Raw genomic sequence first — 19,377 nt, forward strand, 5'->3', positions numbered from 1 at the left:
TAATAAATTCAGTATAAAAGGAACGACCTCAAATGGTCCTACTCAATACACTCTAAGTGTACTAGTGTAATTATATAATTAAGATAAACTAATACCTAATTATACTACGACCTTCCAATGGTTTGTTCCTTTCCATCTTGGTCGTGAGCTACTGTTTATAATTTATAAGGAACCGATAACATGATCTTCTGTATGTGACACCACACACCATGTTATCTACAATATAAATTAATTGAGCAACTATATTTATCATAAATGTAGACATTTGACCAATGTGATTCTTATTTTTAGATAAATGTTTATACCAAAAGCTAGGCTTTTAGTATATACTCTAACAAATTGTAACAACAGAATGAATGTTATCTTCTGCCATCGTTATGATCACAAACCTTGGACATTGAAGAAGGTTGTGGAAGCCCTGTAAATAGTTTAAACACATGAATTTGAGCATGGGCTTGGGCGAACACTCGAATCGCCCAACGAAAATTACACAGCTGATGATGTTTAGTTGGGCAAACCTTTTTGATGTAATTAAATAACCAACCTTGTGATATTTTTGAAGTGTTTTCTATGCATTCTCATCAATACAGTACCAATAAAAACAGACCACAACGGATACCCGGCTTTTTTTTTTGACATTCTACTAAAGAAAAAATATTTTCACAACTACAATCCATGACCTTAAGATCATATTTTATCATTTAAATTGATAATTAAAATCAAGTGTTTAAATTTTGCCCAACTAATCTAAAAGGTAGACTACACATTTAAATATCGATATCGATAGAGCTGATAGACCTGTCTTCGTAGAATAATGTGGTGGTTAAAATATAAAATATTTTATATTAGATCTTGGGATTAAAACTCGATACTTTCAAGTATCACTTTTCTTATATTTTGGCTATCTATACTAATGATTAATAGTCATCCGTAATATCTTGACAACTTACATTAATGGTTAGTAGTCATCTGTAATATCTTGATCTAGAGATAAATTGATAAAAATATTTAAATAAATGAATTACTTTTTACCATACGATAAAAGTGATAAGATGACTTATTCTAGATGATTGATCCGTCAAAAGTCCATTATTTGCAAGGAGGGCATGCCCACCATCCTTGTAGGCTGATAAATTCCCACCCAGAAAAAATAAATAAATAATATAAAAAATTATATTCATTGAGTTGACCATTTCATAAATAAATATTTCTAAGAACACCTCTAATAGAATTTCTAATTCATTTCTCACTAAGCCAAAATAATTAGTATATATAAAAAATAGAGAAAATCACTTTTAATCCTTTATTTTCTATCGAGTAATATTTATCCCCTATATCTAAAAAATTATAATTAACCCCTTATCAAAGGTCAAATGTGCAAAATAACAATTAAGCCCTTATCTTTTTTTTTATCATTTTCAATGATAATAAAAGCGAAAATCACATATTGAATTGAGTATTATATTCTAGATAAAAATTCATACAAAATTTATATATATTCCAACATAAAATAAAAACTCTAAAACAGATAACCAGCCAAAAACTTATTTTACCACCCTTACCAAAACAAAATTAATAATTCAAATTCCAAATTGATAATTAAAATTAAATTGAGATGGAACAAAATTAATTATTAAAAATCTCTTCTACATCATCAAATCATCAAATGTGACGTAATCAAATGTGACAATAATAAAATAGCAGTCATTTTGATTAATCAATTTAAAATTCTAGTTATCACAAAAGAAGAGTAGCTAGGATTCAAAGCTTTCTTACTTATATACAAGTAAAATGTTTCTGAAATATACAAAGTACTCAAGATGATCAGTTGTTAAAGAATAGTTTAGGCAAACATGACTTGCTGATAATGATAATGAGTCCTATATAAAGTAAATGATACCGTCTTTACGATAAAAGCTTCACTATAAATAATCTGGATACATACTACTGGGATCAGCAGTGGAACCAAAGAGAAGAACTAGCCGTTGGCGGCAAAGTACTGTGGAGCTAGCTCCGGCAACCACAATGGGTCCACTCGAGTCACATTACGAATGTAATTTTGATTCGTTCGGACTAGTTCGTTGTAGATGATACAATCCGCCTTTGTGCGGAACAACATTGAAGAAGGATGCACCTGCACGGTCTGACCACTAGCTAAAGCTCTGCGGCAGTAAAGGAAGAATCAGTGTTGTTATACACTTCATGTCGCAAATACAAACTCATAGTCGGAAAATTTGTTTGGGTTATTATGGTTCCACACCTATATGATCCGTCTGGTTGCTTCATCGCGGCATTAAGGAAGAACGAAGCAGTAAGGCATCTGCGGAACTGAAGTGTATCGTTGCCGCATGATGATGCAGGAAAACCCATCTGCTGGATATGACCTTCAATTTGACTGCAACAGGAAACGATGAGATAGTACAATCAAGAGTATCTTTAGATTGTGCACTAAAAAATAAAGTGCAATATCTTCAAACCTGTGAATGTCCCGTGCGTGTCGAAGAGAACGATAATTGATGAAATTCTCCCTGCACCATTTATTTAACTTTTTCTCCAATGTTTTCTCTTTGACATTTGCAATTTTGTTCTTCTCCAAGCTGTCCGCAGATGTGCGGTACACATTCAACATAGTTATGTGGTCTCCTTCAGGGCTTGAAAAACTCTTTCTGGCAGCTCTTGCCTATGAAAAGAAAGAAACTGAAATGAACAGTTCATCTTCTAAGAGCTTAAAAACTTTTAAGTCGAGAGCTATAAGATCTTCGTTAGACAGTTGCCCTAATAGAAACCTCAGACGTGCTAAACAAGTAAAAATATGAAGATAATTTTGATTCCAATTGACTTTGAATAATATTTTAAAAACAACTAATGTAGTTTATTGTTCTTCTCCAAGCTTTCTGCAGATGCACGGTACACATTCAACATACTTATGCGGTCTCCTTCAGGGCTTGAAAAACTCTTTCTGGCAGCTCTTGCCTATGAAAGGAAAGAATCTGAAATGAACAGTTCGTCTTCTGAGAGCAAAACTTCTTAAGTCGAGTGCTATAAGATCTTTGTTAGACTAGTACAGAACAGAAACCTCGCAAGTGTTAAACAACAAAAAATATACCAATTTACTTCGAATAATATTTTAAAAATAACTAATGAAGTTTAAGAAGATGAGAAAAAATTTGGTCCCCTACTTCCCTAAATACTAATAAAAAGGGTGCATATTTGTATAGCTTAAGAATGTTCACCTCTTCCAATTTTTCTCGTGGAAAGTAAAATATGGACTCCACTGACAGCATAGCGACAACTATTAACATTTCTTCCAGGCATTTAAACTCGGCAGCCAAGATAAGTGCCTTTGAATACATAGGATCCAAGGGCAGCTTTGCCATCTGATGTCCGACTGGACTTGAGAGCTTGTAGTCGTCAGTCAAAGCCCCAAGTAGGAACAGCTGTTCCAAAGATTTCACTATAGTCATCCTAGCAAAAGTTTCGAGAACAATATGTTAACAAATATAAGATAAAACAAAAAAAAAAAATTATAAGACCGGAATGAAACAGAGATCTTCTATCAAAGAGTCAAATGCAGAATAGGAAAAGAGATAAAGGTTCTAGACCTGCCAATATGTTGTATACTATGGCAAAGAAAGAAGATTCCTAATGTTTAATTTGGATACACAAACTTTCACAAGCACATAGCAAGTTTTGATCCAACATGTAGCACATGTTCGGTTAGTATCGAATTCTATTTTACAATGATAAACTGATTTTTCTCAGTTTGGTGATTTATTGACTTAATTAAACATAATATCCTAAAGAACCAATGATACCCAAGATCAGGACAAAAGGGCAGGATCACGAATTGCAGTAACAAAATAATCTAATATGAAATATCAGCTCTGTAAAAGGCTCAGTAACTAAATAAATATATTTCTTGACAGAACTGCAATTGGAACTAGTTGCGTCTAAAAACATAAAATGGGAATCCAGATGTTAGTTTCTCTCTTCTTTTTTATCTTTAAGAAATATATAATGCCTCGGACAACATCTAATGCCATAGCAAACTTTTGTAGTATACCTAGAAGGTTTTTCCATGAAATCAAACCCAATGATATCATCAATACCAAGGGCTTTTAGCTGCAAAACAACATTGGAGAGGTTGCATCTTTTGATCTCAGGAACAGTAGCATCTGCAAGTTTACCAAACTCACTCTCAGGGTACAATCGAAAGCACTTTCCAGGCCCTTCTCGTCCGGCACGACCACTGCACGAGAAATGGATGAAGTCATATTATGAAAGTAGGTTAAGCCTGAAAGCACTAAAGTCTAAAGGCAGACTTTCTCATATGACGCTTGAAATCCAGAAATTGCATGCAACTTATGATATAACTTACCTTCTTTGTAGAGCCTGTGCTTTTGAGGTAGGAATGATAATCAATGACTCCATACCAGTCACTGGATTGTAAGAACGAGCTTTGACCAACCCAGCATCTATAACATACTTAATACCAGGAATAGTTACAGAAGTTTCTGCAATATTTGTCGCTAGAATAACCTATTTAAACCATAAAGAAACTATGAGAATGATGTCGACTATGCACATACATGATGTGAAACATTAAGGATGTAGTTCATAATCTACAATATTAAGAAAAAGAAGGGGGAAATGCAAAATAAAGGTAAGGTGTCATTTTGTATACAACTATAATGAACATTATATCATAATTGTCAAGAATACAAAACACTATAGAAGAAACAATGGAGCAATAGTAGAAATATGCTTACAAGAATATGACAGCATCTCAGAAGCATCAATATTCAGTTTAAAATCCAACAACAATAAAAGGTTTGAGAACATCAAGAAACAAGGATGTTTCTTATATGTCACATGCTTTAACAATATTAGAGCGTTGACAATTATTACATGGAACAAAATATTCAAAACAAAGTAACAAACAATCAAAAACTTGAGCCTATGATTGCTGCAAGTTACAACATAGGCTCAAGTTACAACCATAATCATAATTATTATCCCTTTATTAAGCACTATGCAAGATTATACACTAGTAATATTTACATCAATTAAGCCATTTTTCATTACATTAATTGGAGTTTTCTGAGGTCTAGGTGCAAGCGCAATAAAACATGAAAATTCACAAGACAAACTTGTCATACCTTTCGAAAACCAGAAGGAGCAGGCTTAAAGGCATTCATTTGTTGCTCTGAGGGGAGTGATGCATAAATAGGGACAACCAGAAGATTTTGACTGCTATCAGGCAGTTGCTTGATGCGTTCATTGATGAGCCTTTCAACCGATTCAATTTCATCTTGCCCAGTTAAAAATGCAAGAATATCTCCAGCAGTCTCCTCCAAATGTATCTACCACATAAAGAGAGTTGATCAGGATGGTATTCAATAAGGCAATACCAAAATTGCAAGTTATTATTATCTTCCATTGTGAAATTACAAGATCGGTAGGGTAAGACCAAACTTTGCCAATATTCTAAATGTGAGAACGGCAAGAAAAAATGATGATTCACTTCAAAAGTTAATATATCGCTATCCTTCTGTAGGTCAAAGTAAATCAAGGAAAACATATGGTTTTACTTCAAAAGTCAGAACACAAATGCATATCGTGCTGTAGGTCAAAGAAAATTATATGATTAAAGAAGAATCTTAAAAACAAAGACAGAGATATCAACCTGAAAAATGGTAATTAGGGTAGCATCGAGGTAATCTGGCTCAGGTTGATAAGTATAAAGTATTTCTACAGGGTATTGGCGCCCATGAATGTGAACAGCTTTCGCACCACAGAAGTACTCAGAGAAGCACCGTGCATCCAAACTGGCAGACATAATTATCAACTTCAAGGAAGTAAGTTTTGCATTTTGACATGGCATAAGGGAGAAGTTGCCGGACTTTGCTAGGCCATCAGCAGCTTCCTTGCTCAAGTTGTTCTCCTTATTAGTAGCATGAGACCGTGCAAGTTGCACTTTCTTCATCAACCCAAGCAGCACGTCTGTGTGCACTGTTCTTTCATGAGCTTCATCAATGATGATGACACTATATCTAGACAGAAAGGGATCCAGCTGTGCTTCCCTGTAGATATGTGACCAACCTTACTAGTCAGCAAAAACAATAGTAAAACTTCAAATCTGTGTTAGTGGGAAAAACAAGTAATTACATGATCATCATATTCATTTCTCTTTTTGATTTCATTAAGAATTGATAGGTAAACGCAACAAACACTTGGTAGTTGGTTAGAAGGCAATAAATTGTCTTTCAAAGACAAACTGAGTAGAACACAGAATTAAATAAATTGCAAAAGGCATTAGGTTACAAAGAGGAATGATTCTAAGTACCAATGTTATCAGGTTTCACAAATTAATAAACACAAGGCATCGCAATCTTAGGAACTACAACAAAGCTGAAAGTTAAGTATAGGAGAAAAATAAATTCATGGAAGAAGGGAGAAGAAAAACTTGTGGGCAAAAATAAATCTTAAGTGTAGGCATAATTTCTTTGATCTGCATCTACTCGTTACCTTTCCACACTAATATGTTCCATTCAATTATAGAATTTATTGGTCGCCTTTAAATATGTTGATACCATCTCAGCCTATTTCTTTCATTTTATCATCAAAATATGAGCAAGAAAAAAAAAAGGGGAGCAATTGCAACTGTGATGTAAAATGCTGATGTTTGTTGTCATCCAATCATGAAACTATCTAACTTAAGAAACATAGAGCCCTGTTGATGCATAGGTACAAAGAATTGACAAACATTTGAGCACGGCTGAAATTTGACTTGCCACATATGTGCACTTGCAAATGTTTTTTTTTTTTGTTAAAATGAGTAGCACTGAACCAGAATAGCAGACTGTAATATTTAACATTTGCTAAAATTCTTAAGCACATGGATTGATGCCAAAACATACACAAAAATCTTATAACTAACCTAAGAAGCAAACCATCGGTCATGTACTTAATCCTTGTGGAGCTGGATGTGACATCCTCAAATCTAATAGAATAACCAACCATTTGACCTAGCTTGACACTACATTCTTCAGCTACTCGTTTTGCAACTGTAACAGCAGCAACTCGTCGAGGTTGACTAATGCCAATGGTTTTCCCATCGCAACAAAATCCACCATTGTACAAAAATTGTGGTAGCTCTGTAATAAATTATGCTAAACCATAGTGAGTAAATTTAATATAAACAAAAAAAAATCAATCAAAAAGTAGCAACTAATCACATCATTCTCCTGCATGATGCATGAGCAAAAAAAAGATATATATAAGCGCATATTACACTTAGATATACATTCTTTTAGGATGTTCACTGATACTAGATTCTTAGATATGCTGTTTGCTTCATATTGTGTGCATTCTTATTCAACTATCGAGATAGGAAAGTTCATTTGATCTTTTTTCATAGTTAACTGACCCATGGTCTTACTTACAAGTCTACAAGTTGCCACAAAATTTGAGAACTGAGGGTAAAACAGAGATTATTTTATGGAGCAAAAAAAAGACATCCAAAAATTATACAAGCATAACCAAGGATAGGAATATGGAATATCAACCCTGATAAATACAACCTGAATGCTTTTTGTTATGAATGATGGAAAAATAGATGAGGAAAAAGATTAAATAAGAAAAATAGGAAGGTAATTCTTAGAGTAGAAAGAATGATGAAATAGGTAAGTGCACAATTGTAATATCAGGAATTCAGGATTTTAATTATAGAAAAAATAATTTATGAAAAGTAACCAAGTAACGATGAATATTTTCTTCATAACTTAAGAAGCTTTATGAAGATTGCCCTAATTAAGAAGTCCAATATCCCCTCGTATCCTTTTCCAATATAGCATGGTTTCTCATCTGCCTACTTATTTTCTGTGACCTTTTCACTCTTGTAAGCAAATGACATGGAGATGAAAATTAAATAAATCAGTAAGGTATTAACTGATTTCATTGGCTTAAAGAACTAGTGGAGAGAATGGTGATGATGATAGTAGCATCAATAGAGAAAAAAATGCTTAAGGACGAAATATGTGCATGTATAAGAAGAAAACAAGCACTTGGAGGAAAATAAAAATAACTCACGAGTAGTCTTCCCGCTTCCTGTTTCCCCAACGATTATCAAAGTATCATTTTTTCTAACTTCTTCCACAAGCCGGCGCTCAACTGAGACAACCAATCAAAAGAATGAAATAAAAAGGGAAATTTAGAACGATCCTCTTTCTCAAATTAACCAAAACAAATAGCTAGGATGATCAAAACAAAAATAATAAGAATAAGAATAAGAATAAGAATAAAAGAATGAAGAATGAAGAATACACCTGAGGCTATAGGCAATGACTTCCTATGCAGTAGAATTGACTGCCTCCTAAGATACCAAATCAAGGAGACATATGAAGCGTCAAAACTATAATAATAAGCTCCAAGAATACACTTTAACGGGGAGGTCGAGCTAACCTGGCTAGAAGATGCTGGTGCCTATGATCCTCGTTGGCGAGCAGGTGCTGCTTATCCTGAGGTGAAGAAACTTGGGGAAAAGATGGCATGGCTAAGAATCAAAGAATGATGGATCCAGCAGACTATATTAGCTCTATTTCACAGTCAAAATTTTAGATTTCACTTCTTCCGGGGTAAAAATGGATTCAGGAAGTGTACACGATTTAATTTCGCGAATGAGGAAATAGAATACGCTCGAAGAATCCACCTCCGGTAGGACGAGTAGATCAGAAACGGTGATGCAGCAGAGAAGAGGTGGGCGCCGGTAGTGCGCCTGGGATTGAGTGTAAGAGGAGCAAAGAGACGAATCTAGGAGGGCATGACCGAGTCTCTCTAGAAGGGCAGCAACAGCGGAGGTGACGCGTGACGGCGAGAGCGTGCTCGAGGAAGCGGCGCCGGCGGTGAGGATACGCCGCCGCCGACTGTTCTCCGACTGCTTGATGGAGAAGAGGGGGGCAGCAACAGTGGAGTAGACGCGTGGCGGCGCGAGCGTACTCGAGGAGACGGCGCCGAGGAGACGCCGGCGGCGGCTGTTCTCTGCTCGATGGGGAAGAGGGCAGCAGGCGGCGAGTGGGTCGCGCGGGCGAGAGGAGTGCGTCGGGCGAGGGGAGAGGAGAGCAGGAAAGTTAGGTTTTTAATTCATTATTTCAGTTAATTTCTAATTTAAATAAGATATCTAAATTTATTTTAAAATTGTAAATATTTTAAAAAATTATTTATTATATATATATTTAAGTTATTATTATTATTATTAATTTGATTTAATTTATTTAAAATAAATTTATTATGATTTATTCGATAGTTTTATAATTTTATATTCTCTGAGATAATGTAAAACATGTTATCCCTTCCACTTCCTTCCCCTTCCCCTTCCCTTCCCCTTCCTTCCCCATCCCACCATAGGCTAAGGCTCTGTTTACTTGGGAGAGTGGAAAGTAAAATTAAGGAAAAGTTTCCACGGTGGAAAAGTTTCCGTCGTTTACTTTATTAAAATTTTCCGAAGGAAAAGTAACGCAATCCATCAGCGGATAATTTTGGAGTCAAAATTGATCATCTCAAAATCGGACGGAAAGCAGCGGATGGAAAAAAAAATGACGCATGTACCCTTTTGCATTCACAAAATTACATTATATACTAAAAAAAAATGATGCATGTAGCCTTTTTAACTCACAAAATTACACTATGTACCAAAAAAAATGACGCATGCACCCTTTTTTATTTACAAAATTACATCACAAGTATTCACTTTCCTCTATCAAGGTAAACAAGTGTGCAAAGGAAAAGATTTCTTCACCCTTTCTTTTCTCTTCCTCCAAAGATAACTTTCTATCGTTGATTCATTTCTTTTCCTCATCCACACTCTAGAGTAAACATAGCCTAAGGGAGATAGGTCTATGGCTTGAGGGCAGATCCTCTAAACCTGAACCCTTTTTTGCGATCCAGGGATGGTCATTTGACATAGATTGGTAAAATGAATGATCCCTATTTATAAAATAGATAGGAATCATTCATCCCACCAATTCATATCAAGGGACCCCTGATCCAGAGGATCCGGACTGCAACAGCTTGGGTTCGCGAGAAATAAGAGGGTTTGGATTGTACTTATAATCGAAATTTTCACTCTTCAAAATTATTTTAAAAAAAAAACAAAATTTATTTTTCCTCTTTCACTACCTTAAATTTGGCTTAATCGGGCGACCGTAATTGGGCCCAATGGGGCTGGACCAGTTATAGTCAGGTATTAGCCCTTCACTTCTTCTGGATGAGCTTTCCGGCCGCTGGAACTTTCCGTTGCAGAAGCACCACGGCGGATTTCTCCGTCGTCTCCGACCGTTCTGGGACAAATCTTTACATTATACAATCTCGATTTGTTAACGGCGACGCTTCTCTTCACAGCTAACAGATCATATTGTTCGTCACCGCCTGCTCTTCGAAATTCAATCTTGTTCTTCCTGCTTCATTTTTCATATGAGGTGATGATCCGCAGACCTTCGACATGCTTGTTGAACGTCCGCGTCGCTTCCCTTTGTAAAGCTCGGAACTTGGAAAAGGCCGAGGCCGTCATCACAGATGGTATCGCCGGCTAGAGATGTGTGTTGTCGTGCTTGCACATTTTTGGGAATCGCACAGTGAATATGAGCATTTACTGCCAAGAAAAAAAAAAGAATTCAAATAATTTAGCATAAATGAAATCCGCATACACAATTCTTCGTTATCGCAGAGGAAATGTTGTTATACATCACGACACAAGTCATCGCGTGAAGCAAATTTATTCTAAAGCCATAGCCAACGTACAACTAAACGTCCACAAAGATCGAATGAAGAGCATTTTGAATGCAAATTGTTCTGTTGGCATCGACAGCTCACCACAGCTATTAGCTATCAGTGCGTTTATTCTTTTCTCACAGTTGTCACCGCGTAAAGCTGGTAGGCGCATGCTGGAAGACGAAAAGGGAAGATCAAAGCTTGCAATAACGTGAAGTGGTGAAAGAATCACCTCTTATACGATGACTAGTTGAGTTTACAGAAAGAACTTATTGTAATTTTATGTATGTACTTTTGATTAAAAGAATTTACCTTCAACAACATTTATCTTAAGCATCAAGATCAAAGCTTGTGGTAAAGTCTCCATAGTTTGATGGTAATGAAAGAATTGTCACTTATGAAATGATGGGTTGAGATAACGTAAACAACTTGTATTAACTTCACATGAGGACCACCAATTCGGTCAAAGGAATTTAGCTTTCTACAGCATATATCCTAAGTGCTTAGATTAAAACTTGCGATAAGGTCTCCCTAAAGTGCAGATACTGAAAGAGTTGCCTCTTATAGAACAAGAAGTAGATCTTCCGTAAAGAACTCTCGGTAATAGGAGCAACATATGTAAACACAATACGGATTTTGGTCAAAAGAATTCAACTTTCTACAACATATATATTCCTATGCACTAAGATCAAGACTTAAGGTAAGGTTCAAGTAAAACTCGACACCAATTGATCAAAAGAGCTTACCTTTCTATGACATATATTGAGTACTAGAACGGAAATCCCTCTGAATGAGCAAAGTTTGAGGTCTAGATCCAGAGCTGACACAGTATAGGAAATAATAATACCTAGAGGAAATATGATTTTTAGGTTTTGGAAGAACTTGGTCAAACCAAGTATGAGGAAGCATCCATTGAGGAATAGGCATAAATAGAGAGAATATTATGAATCCGCAGTCTGATCAAGAGATTTGGCAAACAGAATGCAACAATTAACTAAGTCGACGAGGAAAAACAACTCAACATTGTGGAATCACCAAGAAATTTGGCAAGTACAATTTCATGACAGACAATTTGAATTGAGGCAACAAGGGCACCATGTTAGGGCATTAAAAACACATCTCGGGAAGCCAAAAATCAATGAGATTTGCAAGTTAAAAGTGGTAATCAGAGTCCATGTTAGGGAGGATACATGTTGATGAAGGTCAACATAAGGCTCATATAGAGGAAGTGCCAAGAAGAGCAATGGCCGAAGTAGCACCATGTTAACATTTTTTTGCCAGACTTGGTTTAGGTGGAGTGACAAGAACTAGTCAGCATGTGTGTGATTTATGCAAGTGGCCAAATCATTAAGAGTAATGGGCAGGCATTGGAAAATGGCTGCCATTGGAGAAAAATGAAAAATGACACATTTTCAGGTATGAATAAAATTATAAAGAAAAATGTTCAATTGGATATATATTCCAGACTCGATATATCTCAAATTCTTCTAGTAACCTAGAAGTCTATAAGAATTGGGATGTGTTTCATCAGGGAAAAGACATACCAGCAACAACAACGATAGTGAGAGCATCTCCGACCTTTGATATGCGCTTCAGGTTATTTTTGTATGATTTGAATCTCTTTAATGCAGGATCTTCTTCCAAGAGCTGTATATGGAAGATATCAATCACATTAAGGATCTTCTTAGCAAATATCCATAATCCAAAATAGTATTCTTGGCATAATATCCATCCATGTCGTATATAAAATTTCAAATAGCCAAATAAAAATGACCCATAGGATTCTTGTCTTTTTTTATCAGAACTCAGAAATAAAAATAAAAAATAAAAAAATCTTTTACTACATACTCTTGACAAGTTGTAAGGAATGGGCAAAGTATCCTGCAGGAGTAGACTGCCAAAGTTGCAACTGACTCAACCATTCAGCATTCCAAACAAGATGTGATATTGCAAGCATGCACCATTCTTATGTTTGCAAGCATGCACCATATCAATGTTGTACACGAATAATAGCTAACAGCGCCATAATAGCCATGGTAAATTCATGCCTCAGGTTTTTATTCCACATCTCAAACAGAGTTCTACTGACTATAGATTATGAATTATAACATGACATGAATCGCCTAATTTGGAAATTTTACATCATTATTTAAATTCGATGATCATCCTTTGGGGACGAATACCACCACGAAAAGGTCCACAAAGACAAGAGCATAAGATATGACCGGCGACAATCGGAAAGATTAGGACACTATAGCTGTTGTATTATTTAAATCAAGTCATAATTAAGATAGAATATATCCGTATTTAATGGATATGCTTTGAATAAATGAAAGGCTAAGGCTAGATCTAGATGCATAATTTTAGGATCGGATTGTTTTTTCTTACTGCTATATAAAGACATATGTATAGCCTATGCTTTGGATGAACTTTTAATGAGAAACCAATAGTACATTAATTCTCTGCTATCTTTCTCTTATTCATCTAAGTGCTATCAGGTGTTTTCTTTGACTCTTCTTCATTTGAGTGTTATCAAAGTGGTATCAGAGCCGGTAACCTTCTAGCTCGTTTTTTTTGTAGTAAAATATGACAAACAATTTTAATGTTGTTTGGTCTGGTCCCAAATTAGATGGGAAGCTCGATTATAATTATTGGCAGATAATGATGTCTACACATTTAAAAGCTCAAAATCTTTGGAGCTCTATTGATTCAGGTCTTTCAGAAGGAGCCGATGCAAACTCTCAACGTCGAGATCAACTTGCGTTGGGACAAATTCATCAAGGAGTTGATTATTCAATTTTTGGTTTGATTGCAAATGCCAAGACGGCAAAGGAGGCGTGGGACACCTTAAAATTGTCATACAAAGGAGTTGATCGAGCACAAAAATCCAAGTTGCAGTCGCTACGAAGGTTATACGATCGATGCGAGATGTCATCTACAGAAACAGTTGAGCATTATTTTTCACGTCTTACTGATCTTGTCAATAAAATGAGATTATATGGTGATAAAATTGGAGATGATGCTGTTGTTGAGAAGATTCTTCGAACCATACCATTGAAGTATGATCATGTGGTGGCCTCAATTCAAGAATCACATGACATTGAACTGCTGACAATTGCAGAATTAAAAGGTATGATAGAAAGCCATATTGACAGGATCGAAGCAAAGACGGAAACACCAGCAAATGAAGAAGCTTTAAAGAGTCAGGTTACTCTTAACACGACTGACTCTAGTCAAAGAGGAGGAGGATTCAATAGAGGTCGAGGAAGAGCAAGAAGAGGATATAGAGGAAGAGGTCGAGGTAACTACTCAAATCAAGGAAGAAGTGGAGATAATGCCATGCAAGAGAGGTTTTCGGCTCACTGCTATAATTGTGGAAAATATGGGCACAAAATTGCAGATTGTAGATACAAGAAATTCAACAATCATGGCAACCAGGCAAACATTGCTGGAAATTATGGTGAGGACTCTAATGAATCTGAGACTTTACTTTTGGCTAGTAATAGTTTACCTGCAAATGAGAACGTATGATTTTTGGATACTGGATGTAGTAACCATATGTGTGGAAGAAGAGAGTTATTCTCGGAATTAGATGAATCAATTCAATCAGAGGTTACTTTTGGAAATAAGACAAAAGTACCAATATTGGGAAAAGGTAAAATTTATATCCAGTTGAAGGATGGTTCTCAAAATTTTATATCTGATGTCTTTTATGTTCCAGAACTTCACCAAAACTTATTAAGTATGGGACAATTATCAGAAAAGGGTTATAAAATATGCATTATTCAGGGGTATTGCATCATAACAGATGGAAATGGGAAGTTGATAGCAAAGGTAAAAATGTCTCAGAATAGATTATTTCCTTTGAAAATTCAGCATAAATTTCTTTCTTGCTTTAATTCTGAGATTTTGGATGATAATTGGTTGTGGCATATGCGCTTTGGGCATTTTCATTTTTCTGGATTAAATTATTTAGCAAGAAAGAAGCTTGTTTTTGAGTTGCCTGATATTGTGAAGTCTAATCATGTTTGTGAGACTTGTTTAATTGGCAAGAAGCATAGAGAACCTTTTCCTGTAGGCAAGTCATGGAGAGCCACAAAACAGTTAGAACTTATACATTCAGATTTGTGCACAGTGGAAGTACCATCACTTGGAGGTAATAAGTATTTTATTACTTTTATCGATGATTTGAGTCGAAAAACTTGGGTTTATCCTCTACATCACAAGTCAGAAGCATGTGATATTTTCAAGCAATTTAAATTATTTGTTGAAAAACAAAGTGGACTTGAAATCAAAATCTTAAGAACTGATAGAGGTACAGAATATATTGTGTGTGATGATTTTTTAAAGAAGCATGGTATTCAACATCAAATGACAGCTAGATATACTCCACAACAAAATGGAGTGGCTGAGAGAAAAAATAGAACTATTATGGATATGGTAAGATGTATGTTGAAATCAAAAAATCTGCCTAAGCATTTCTGGGCAGAAGCTGTATCTTGTGCTATTTATGTGTTGAACAGGTGTCCAACAAGAAGTGTTCATGATAAGACACCTGAGGAAGCTTGGAGTGGAAGAAAGCCGACTGTCAAACATCTCAAGATCTTTGGTTGTTTGGCATATGCACATGTACCAGATAAGTTGAGGAAGAAACTTGATGATAAAGGCGAGAAGTGTATTTTTATTGGTTACAGTGATACATCAAAGGCTTATAAGCTATATAACCCTGAAACTAAGAAAGTTATTATTAGTCGTGATGTGGTCTTTGATGAACATGGTAGTTGGAATTGGTGTATAGAAAAAGAAAAGTCTATTATTGTTCCTGATATTCCTGACGACTTTCTGGATGAACAGCCTACTCAAGATAATGTTCAAGTTTCTGTACAATCTGAAACACCAACTAGAAGATCACAACGCGAGTGCCGATTACCAGCTCGCTTGCAAGATTATGTGTTAAGTAATGATAATGATCTGTCTGATGAAGAAATTGTTCAGTTTGCTCTTTTTTCAGATTGTGATCCTATATTTTTTGAAGATGCTGCTAAAAAGACTCATTGGTTGAAGGCAATGGACGAGGAAATTCAAGCCATTGAAACTAATGGTACTTGGGAATTGACTGAATTACCTCCAAGAAAAGAACCAGTTGGAGTAAAGTGGGTATACAAGACAAAGTATAAGCCAAATGGTGAAATTGATCGTTTTAAAGCAAGGTTGGTTGCAAAAGGTTACAAGCAAAAAGCAGGTATTGATTATTTTGAGGTCTTTGCTCCTGTAAGTAGACTTGATACAGTACGCATGCTTATTTCACTTTCTGCTCAAAATAATTGGAAACTGTATCAAATGGATGTAAAATCTGCTTTTCTGAATGGCTTCTTGGAAGAAGAAATATATGTCGAACAACTTGCAGGATATGTGAAGAAAGGGGAAGAGAATAAGGTGTACAGGTTGAAGAAAGCTCTATATGGTTTAAAACAAGCACCAAGGGCATGGTATAGTTGTATTGATTCTTATTTTATTGAAAATGGTTTTTTGAGATGTCCTTATGAGCATACTTTGTATGTTAAGCATATTGAATCTGGTGATACACTCATAGTCTGTCTTTATGTTGATGAATTGATTTTTACCGGAAATAACTTAAAGTTAATCATAGAATTCAGGGAAGCCTTGGTTAGTAAATTTGAAATGACAGATATGGGTCTAATGAGTTATTTCTTAGGGCTTGAAGTTATTCAGATGGATGATGGGTTTTTTGTCTCACAAAAGAAATATGCTTCTGATATTTTGAAAAGGTTTAGGATGGAATGCTCCAAACCAGTTCCTACTCCAGTGATTGAAAAGATAAAGTTGTCTAAAGATGAAACTGGTAAGAGTATGGATATTACTGCTTATAAAAGTTTGATTGGGAGTCTAAGATATTTGGTTGCTACAAGGCCAGATATTTCTTTTGGAGTTGGAGTACTTAGCAGGTTTATGGAGAAACCAAAGGATTCGCATTGGGCCGCAGCAAAGCGAATTCTTAGATATGTCAAAGGTACAATTAATGATGGAATTTTGTATTCTACTAATAAAACTGTGGGACTTATTGGATATACAGATAGTGATTGGGCTGGAGATGTTGAGACTAGAAAGAGTACATCGGGATATGCTTTTCATCTTGGTTCAGCTATATTTTCTTGGTCTTCTAAAAAGCAACCGGTGGTAGCACTTTCAACAACAGAAGCAGAATATATAGCGGCAACAAATTGTGCTATGCAAGCAATTTGGCTAAGAAAGATTTTAGATTTTCTACAACACAAACAAGATGGTCCTACGACAATTTTTTGTGATAACAAGTCAACAATTGCATTATCTAAGAATCCAGTATTTCATGGCCGCAGCAAGCATATAGATATCAAGTATCATAAAATCAGAGAATGGGTTGCGGAAAAACAAATCAACATCGAGTATTGTCCTAGTGAATGTCAAGTTGCAGATATCTTTACAAAACCAATGAAGACAGAGATTTTTCTCAAGTTGAAGAAGGCAATTGGGATGGCTAACATTTGTGACTTGGTTTAAGGGAGGCTATGTTGTATTATTTAAATCAAGTCATAATTAAGATAGAATATATCCGTATTTAATGGATATGCTTTGAATAAATGAAAGGCTAAGGCTAGATCTAGATGCATAATTTTAGGATCGGATTGTTTTTTCTTACTGCTATATAAAGACATATGTATAGCCTATGCTTTGGATGAACTTTTAATGAGAAACCAATAGTACATTAATTCTCTGCTATCTTTCTCTTATTCATCTAAGTGCTATCAGGTGTTTTCTTTGACTCTTCTTCATTTGAGTGTTATCAATAGCCAACCAAACCCCACCAGTGCTTTTTAAAACAAGCGGATCGAAAGGCGATCATCAAAAAACCTAGATTTTATCGTAGATCAAGACGACCAAAAGGCCATCGAAGGGGGAAATAGATCAGATAATTACTAACCGCTTTCTCCCGAGCTCCGAGATCGATGTGGTATCCGCGCCGCGCGATGTGGTTCATCGGCGACGGCAACATCTCCTTCTAGTACCAACGCAAAGATCATGAGATCGTAGAAAAAGTAAGTGGATCGATCACGAATAGGATCTTCCAGAGAATCAGATTAAGAAGAGGAAGATGAGTGAGAAAGGAACCTGAGGAGTGGAGCTGATGGCCCCGAAGAGGGTTGTCTTCTCGGCTAGTTTACGAATGGCCGCCATTGCAAGGAAGCCGAACGCGACGACAGTTTGGGCAGATCGAGAACCCGTGGAAGTGGAACTCGCGGGATTATATAAGGGGAAATTTTATAGGTAATTTTTAAAATGCTCTTAAATATTTGCCGGCTTTGTAAAAATATCCTTCAAATTTTAATTCATATTAAGAGATTACTTAAATCTTCTATTTTATTGTTATAATTTCCCTATCTACGACTATAATATTCATGTTATTATGCTAAATTAATATTTATTTTTAGTGTTATTAAATTTTGAGGCATTATAATATTAATAAAAATATATATTTATTTATTGGGAGAGGACTTCGTTTAAAGTATTTTCGTGGACTTTGTTTATTTTTCTGAACAACTTATTTAAATCTCTATAATTTATAATATGTATATATATATATATATATATATATATATATATATATATATATATATAATTCAGGTATCAACTTTTTGTTTTTGAACTGATTAATTCTAGTGGCGATCGATCATGCACAGAACTTTTCCATCAACTACAAGAGTAAATCAGAAAGTATATGTAGAGACTCATTCAAACGGTCAATGTTTTTAAAATTATCATTCCACTAAAGTAAAATCACTACAATACGACGCGGTTAGGATTCAACTATTAGATGCATAATTGTGGATGATGATATAAATAAGACAGATAATAAGAAAGAGAGATATGTCAATAGAAAAAAAGACTGTCTGATGCATAAAGCTCCCACTATGCAAGGTCTCGGTGAAGGATCTATTATGATCATGTCTGGAATCTGAGAAGACAGAATTGTCGAAATGACGTAGCTGGAATGTTGACCACATCTCCATGACCAGGAACGAAGTGAGGTGATGAACTATCTTCTTTGTTGACCAAGTCGTCATAAGTCTTCTGGTCAATGCCACTTGCAGCCAGTGATCGGGTTGCCCCCGTCCCCGTATCTCGATGCTCAAGGCAGATCCAACAAATATATAAAGAACCTAATGTATACTAGAGTAGTAAAATGCATATAGAATAAGAATGGAAACGTACCCTGGCCCCGAGGGGCGCCCTCCTGTAGATGGTGAGTTGATCATGGCGTTGGATCTAACTGCCCGGAGTCGGACAAGGCATGGATCTGGAAGACAACATGCAGGCCAGGATATGACGTCGGCATGCAGGGCGGAATGACGACGACGCAGGCTGGAATGCAACACAATAATGGCTCATAGGTCGGCTAGTAACAACGGCTCACAATCATAATAGTGATACGAAAGGCAAAACACAACGGCTCGATAGCCGAAAAACAACATATGGCCGGGAACACAGCGGTGGATCAAATGTCAAATCTACGTCGAAAGCAAACTATAGTGCGAACGCCTCGGAGGGCGGTAG

At 35.8% G+C, this 19,377-nt stretch overlaps 2 protein-coding genes across 3 annotated transcripts; both read right to left on the reverse strand.

Moving 5' to 3' along the window:
* Window positions 1-1,755: 1,755 nt before the first annotated feature.
* LOC121998727 (pre-mRNA-splicing factor ATP-dependent RNA helicase DEAH10-like) lies at window positions 1,756-9,136 on the reverse strand. Its single transcript, XM_042553762.1, has 12 exons — window positions 8,464-9,136; window positions 8,328-8,374; window positions 8,092-8,172; window positions 6,941-7,157; window positions 5,687-6,083; window positions 5,160-5,363; window positions 4,379-4,539; window positions 4,064-4,249; window positions 3,234-3,465; window positions 2,478-2,680; window positions 2,261-2,395; window positions 1,756-2,162 (listed from the first exon to the last, which is right to left on the reverse strand). The coding sequence occupies exons 1-12, from the start codon at window positions 8,550-8,552 to the stop codon at window positions 1,979-1,981; spliced, it is 2,136 nt and encodes a 711-aa protein (XP_042409696.1). The 5' UTR covers window positions 8,553-9,136; the 3' UTR covers window positions 1,756-1,978.
* A 1,549-nt stretch (window positions 9,137-10,685) lies between these two features.
* On the reverse strand, window positions 10,686-18,048 carry LOC121998728 (succinate dehydrogenase subunit 7, mitochondrial-like). 2 transcript variants are annotated; one of them, XM_042553764.1, is made up of 4 exons: window positions 17,935-18,048; window positions 17,747-17,821; window positions 12,312-12,414; window positions 10,686-10,940 (listed from the first exon to the last, which is right to left on the reverse strand). In XM_042553764.1, the coding sequence occupies exons 1-4, from the start codon at window positions 17,998-18,000 to the stop codon at window positions 10,894-10,896; spliced, it is 291 nt and encodes a 96-aa protein (XP_042409698.1). In that variant the 5' UTR covers window positions 18,001-18,048; the 3' UTR covers window positions 10,686-10,893. The 2 variants fall into 2 exon arrangements, with proteins under 2 accessions (XP_042409698.1, XP_042409697.1); XM_042553763.1 differs by having other exon boundaries at window positions 17,747-17,824.
* Window positions 18,049-19,377: the final 1,329 nt, after the last annotated feature.

The sequence above is a fragment of the Zingiber officinale genome, chromosome 6A, assembly GCF_018446385.1.
Source record: "Zingiber officinale cultivar Zhangliang chromosome 6A, Zo_v1.1, whole genome shotgun sequence".
NCBI lineage: Eukaryota > Viridiplantae > Streptophyta > Magnoliopsida > Zingiberales > Zingiberaceae > Zingiber > Zingiber officinale.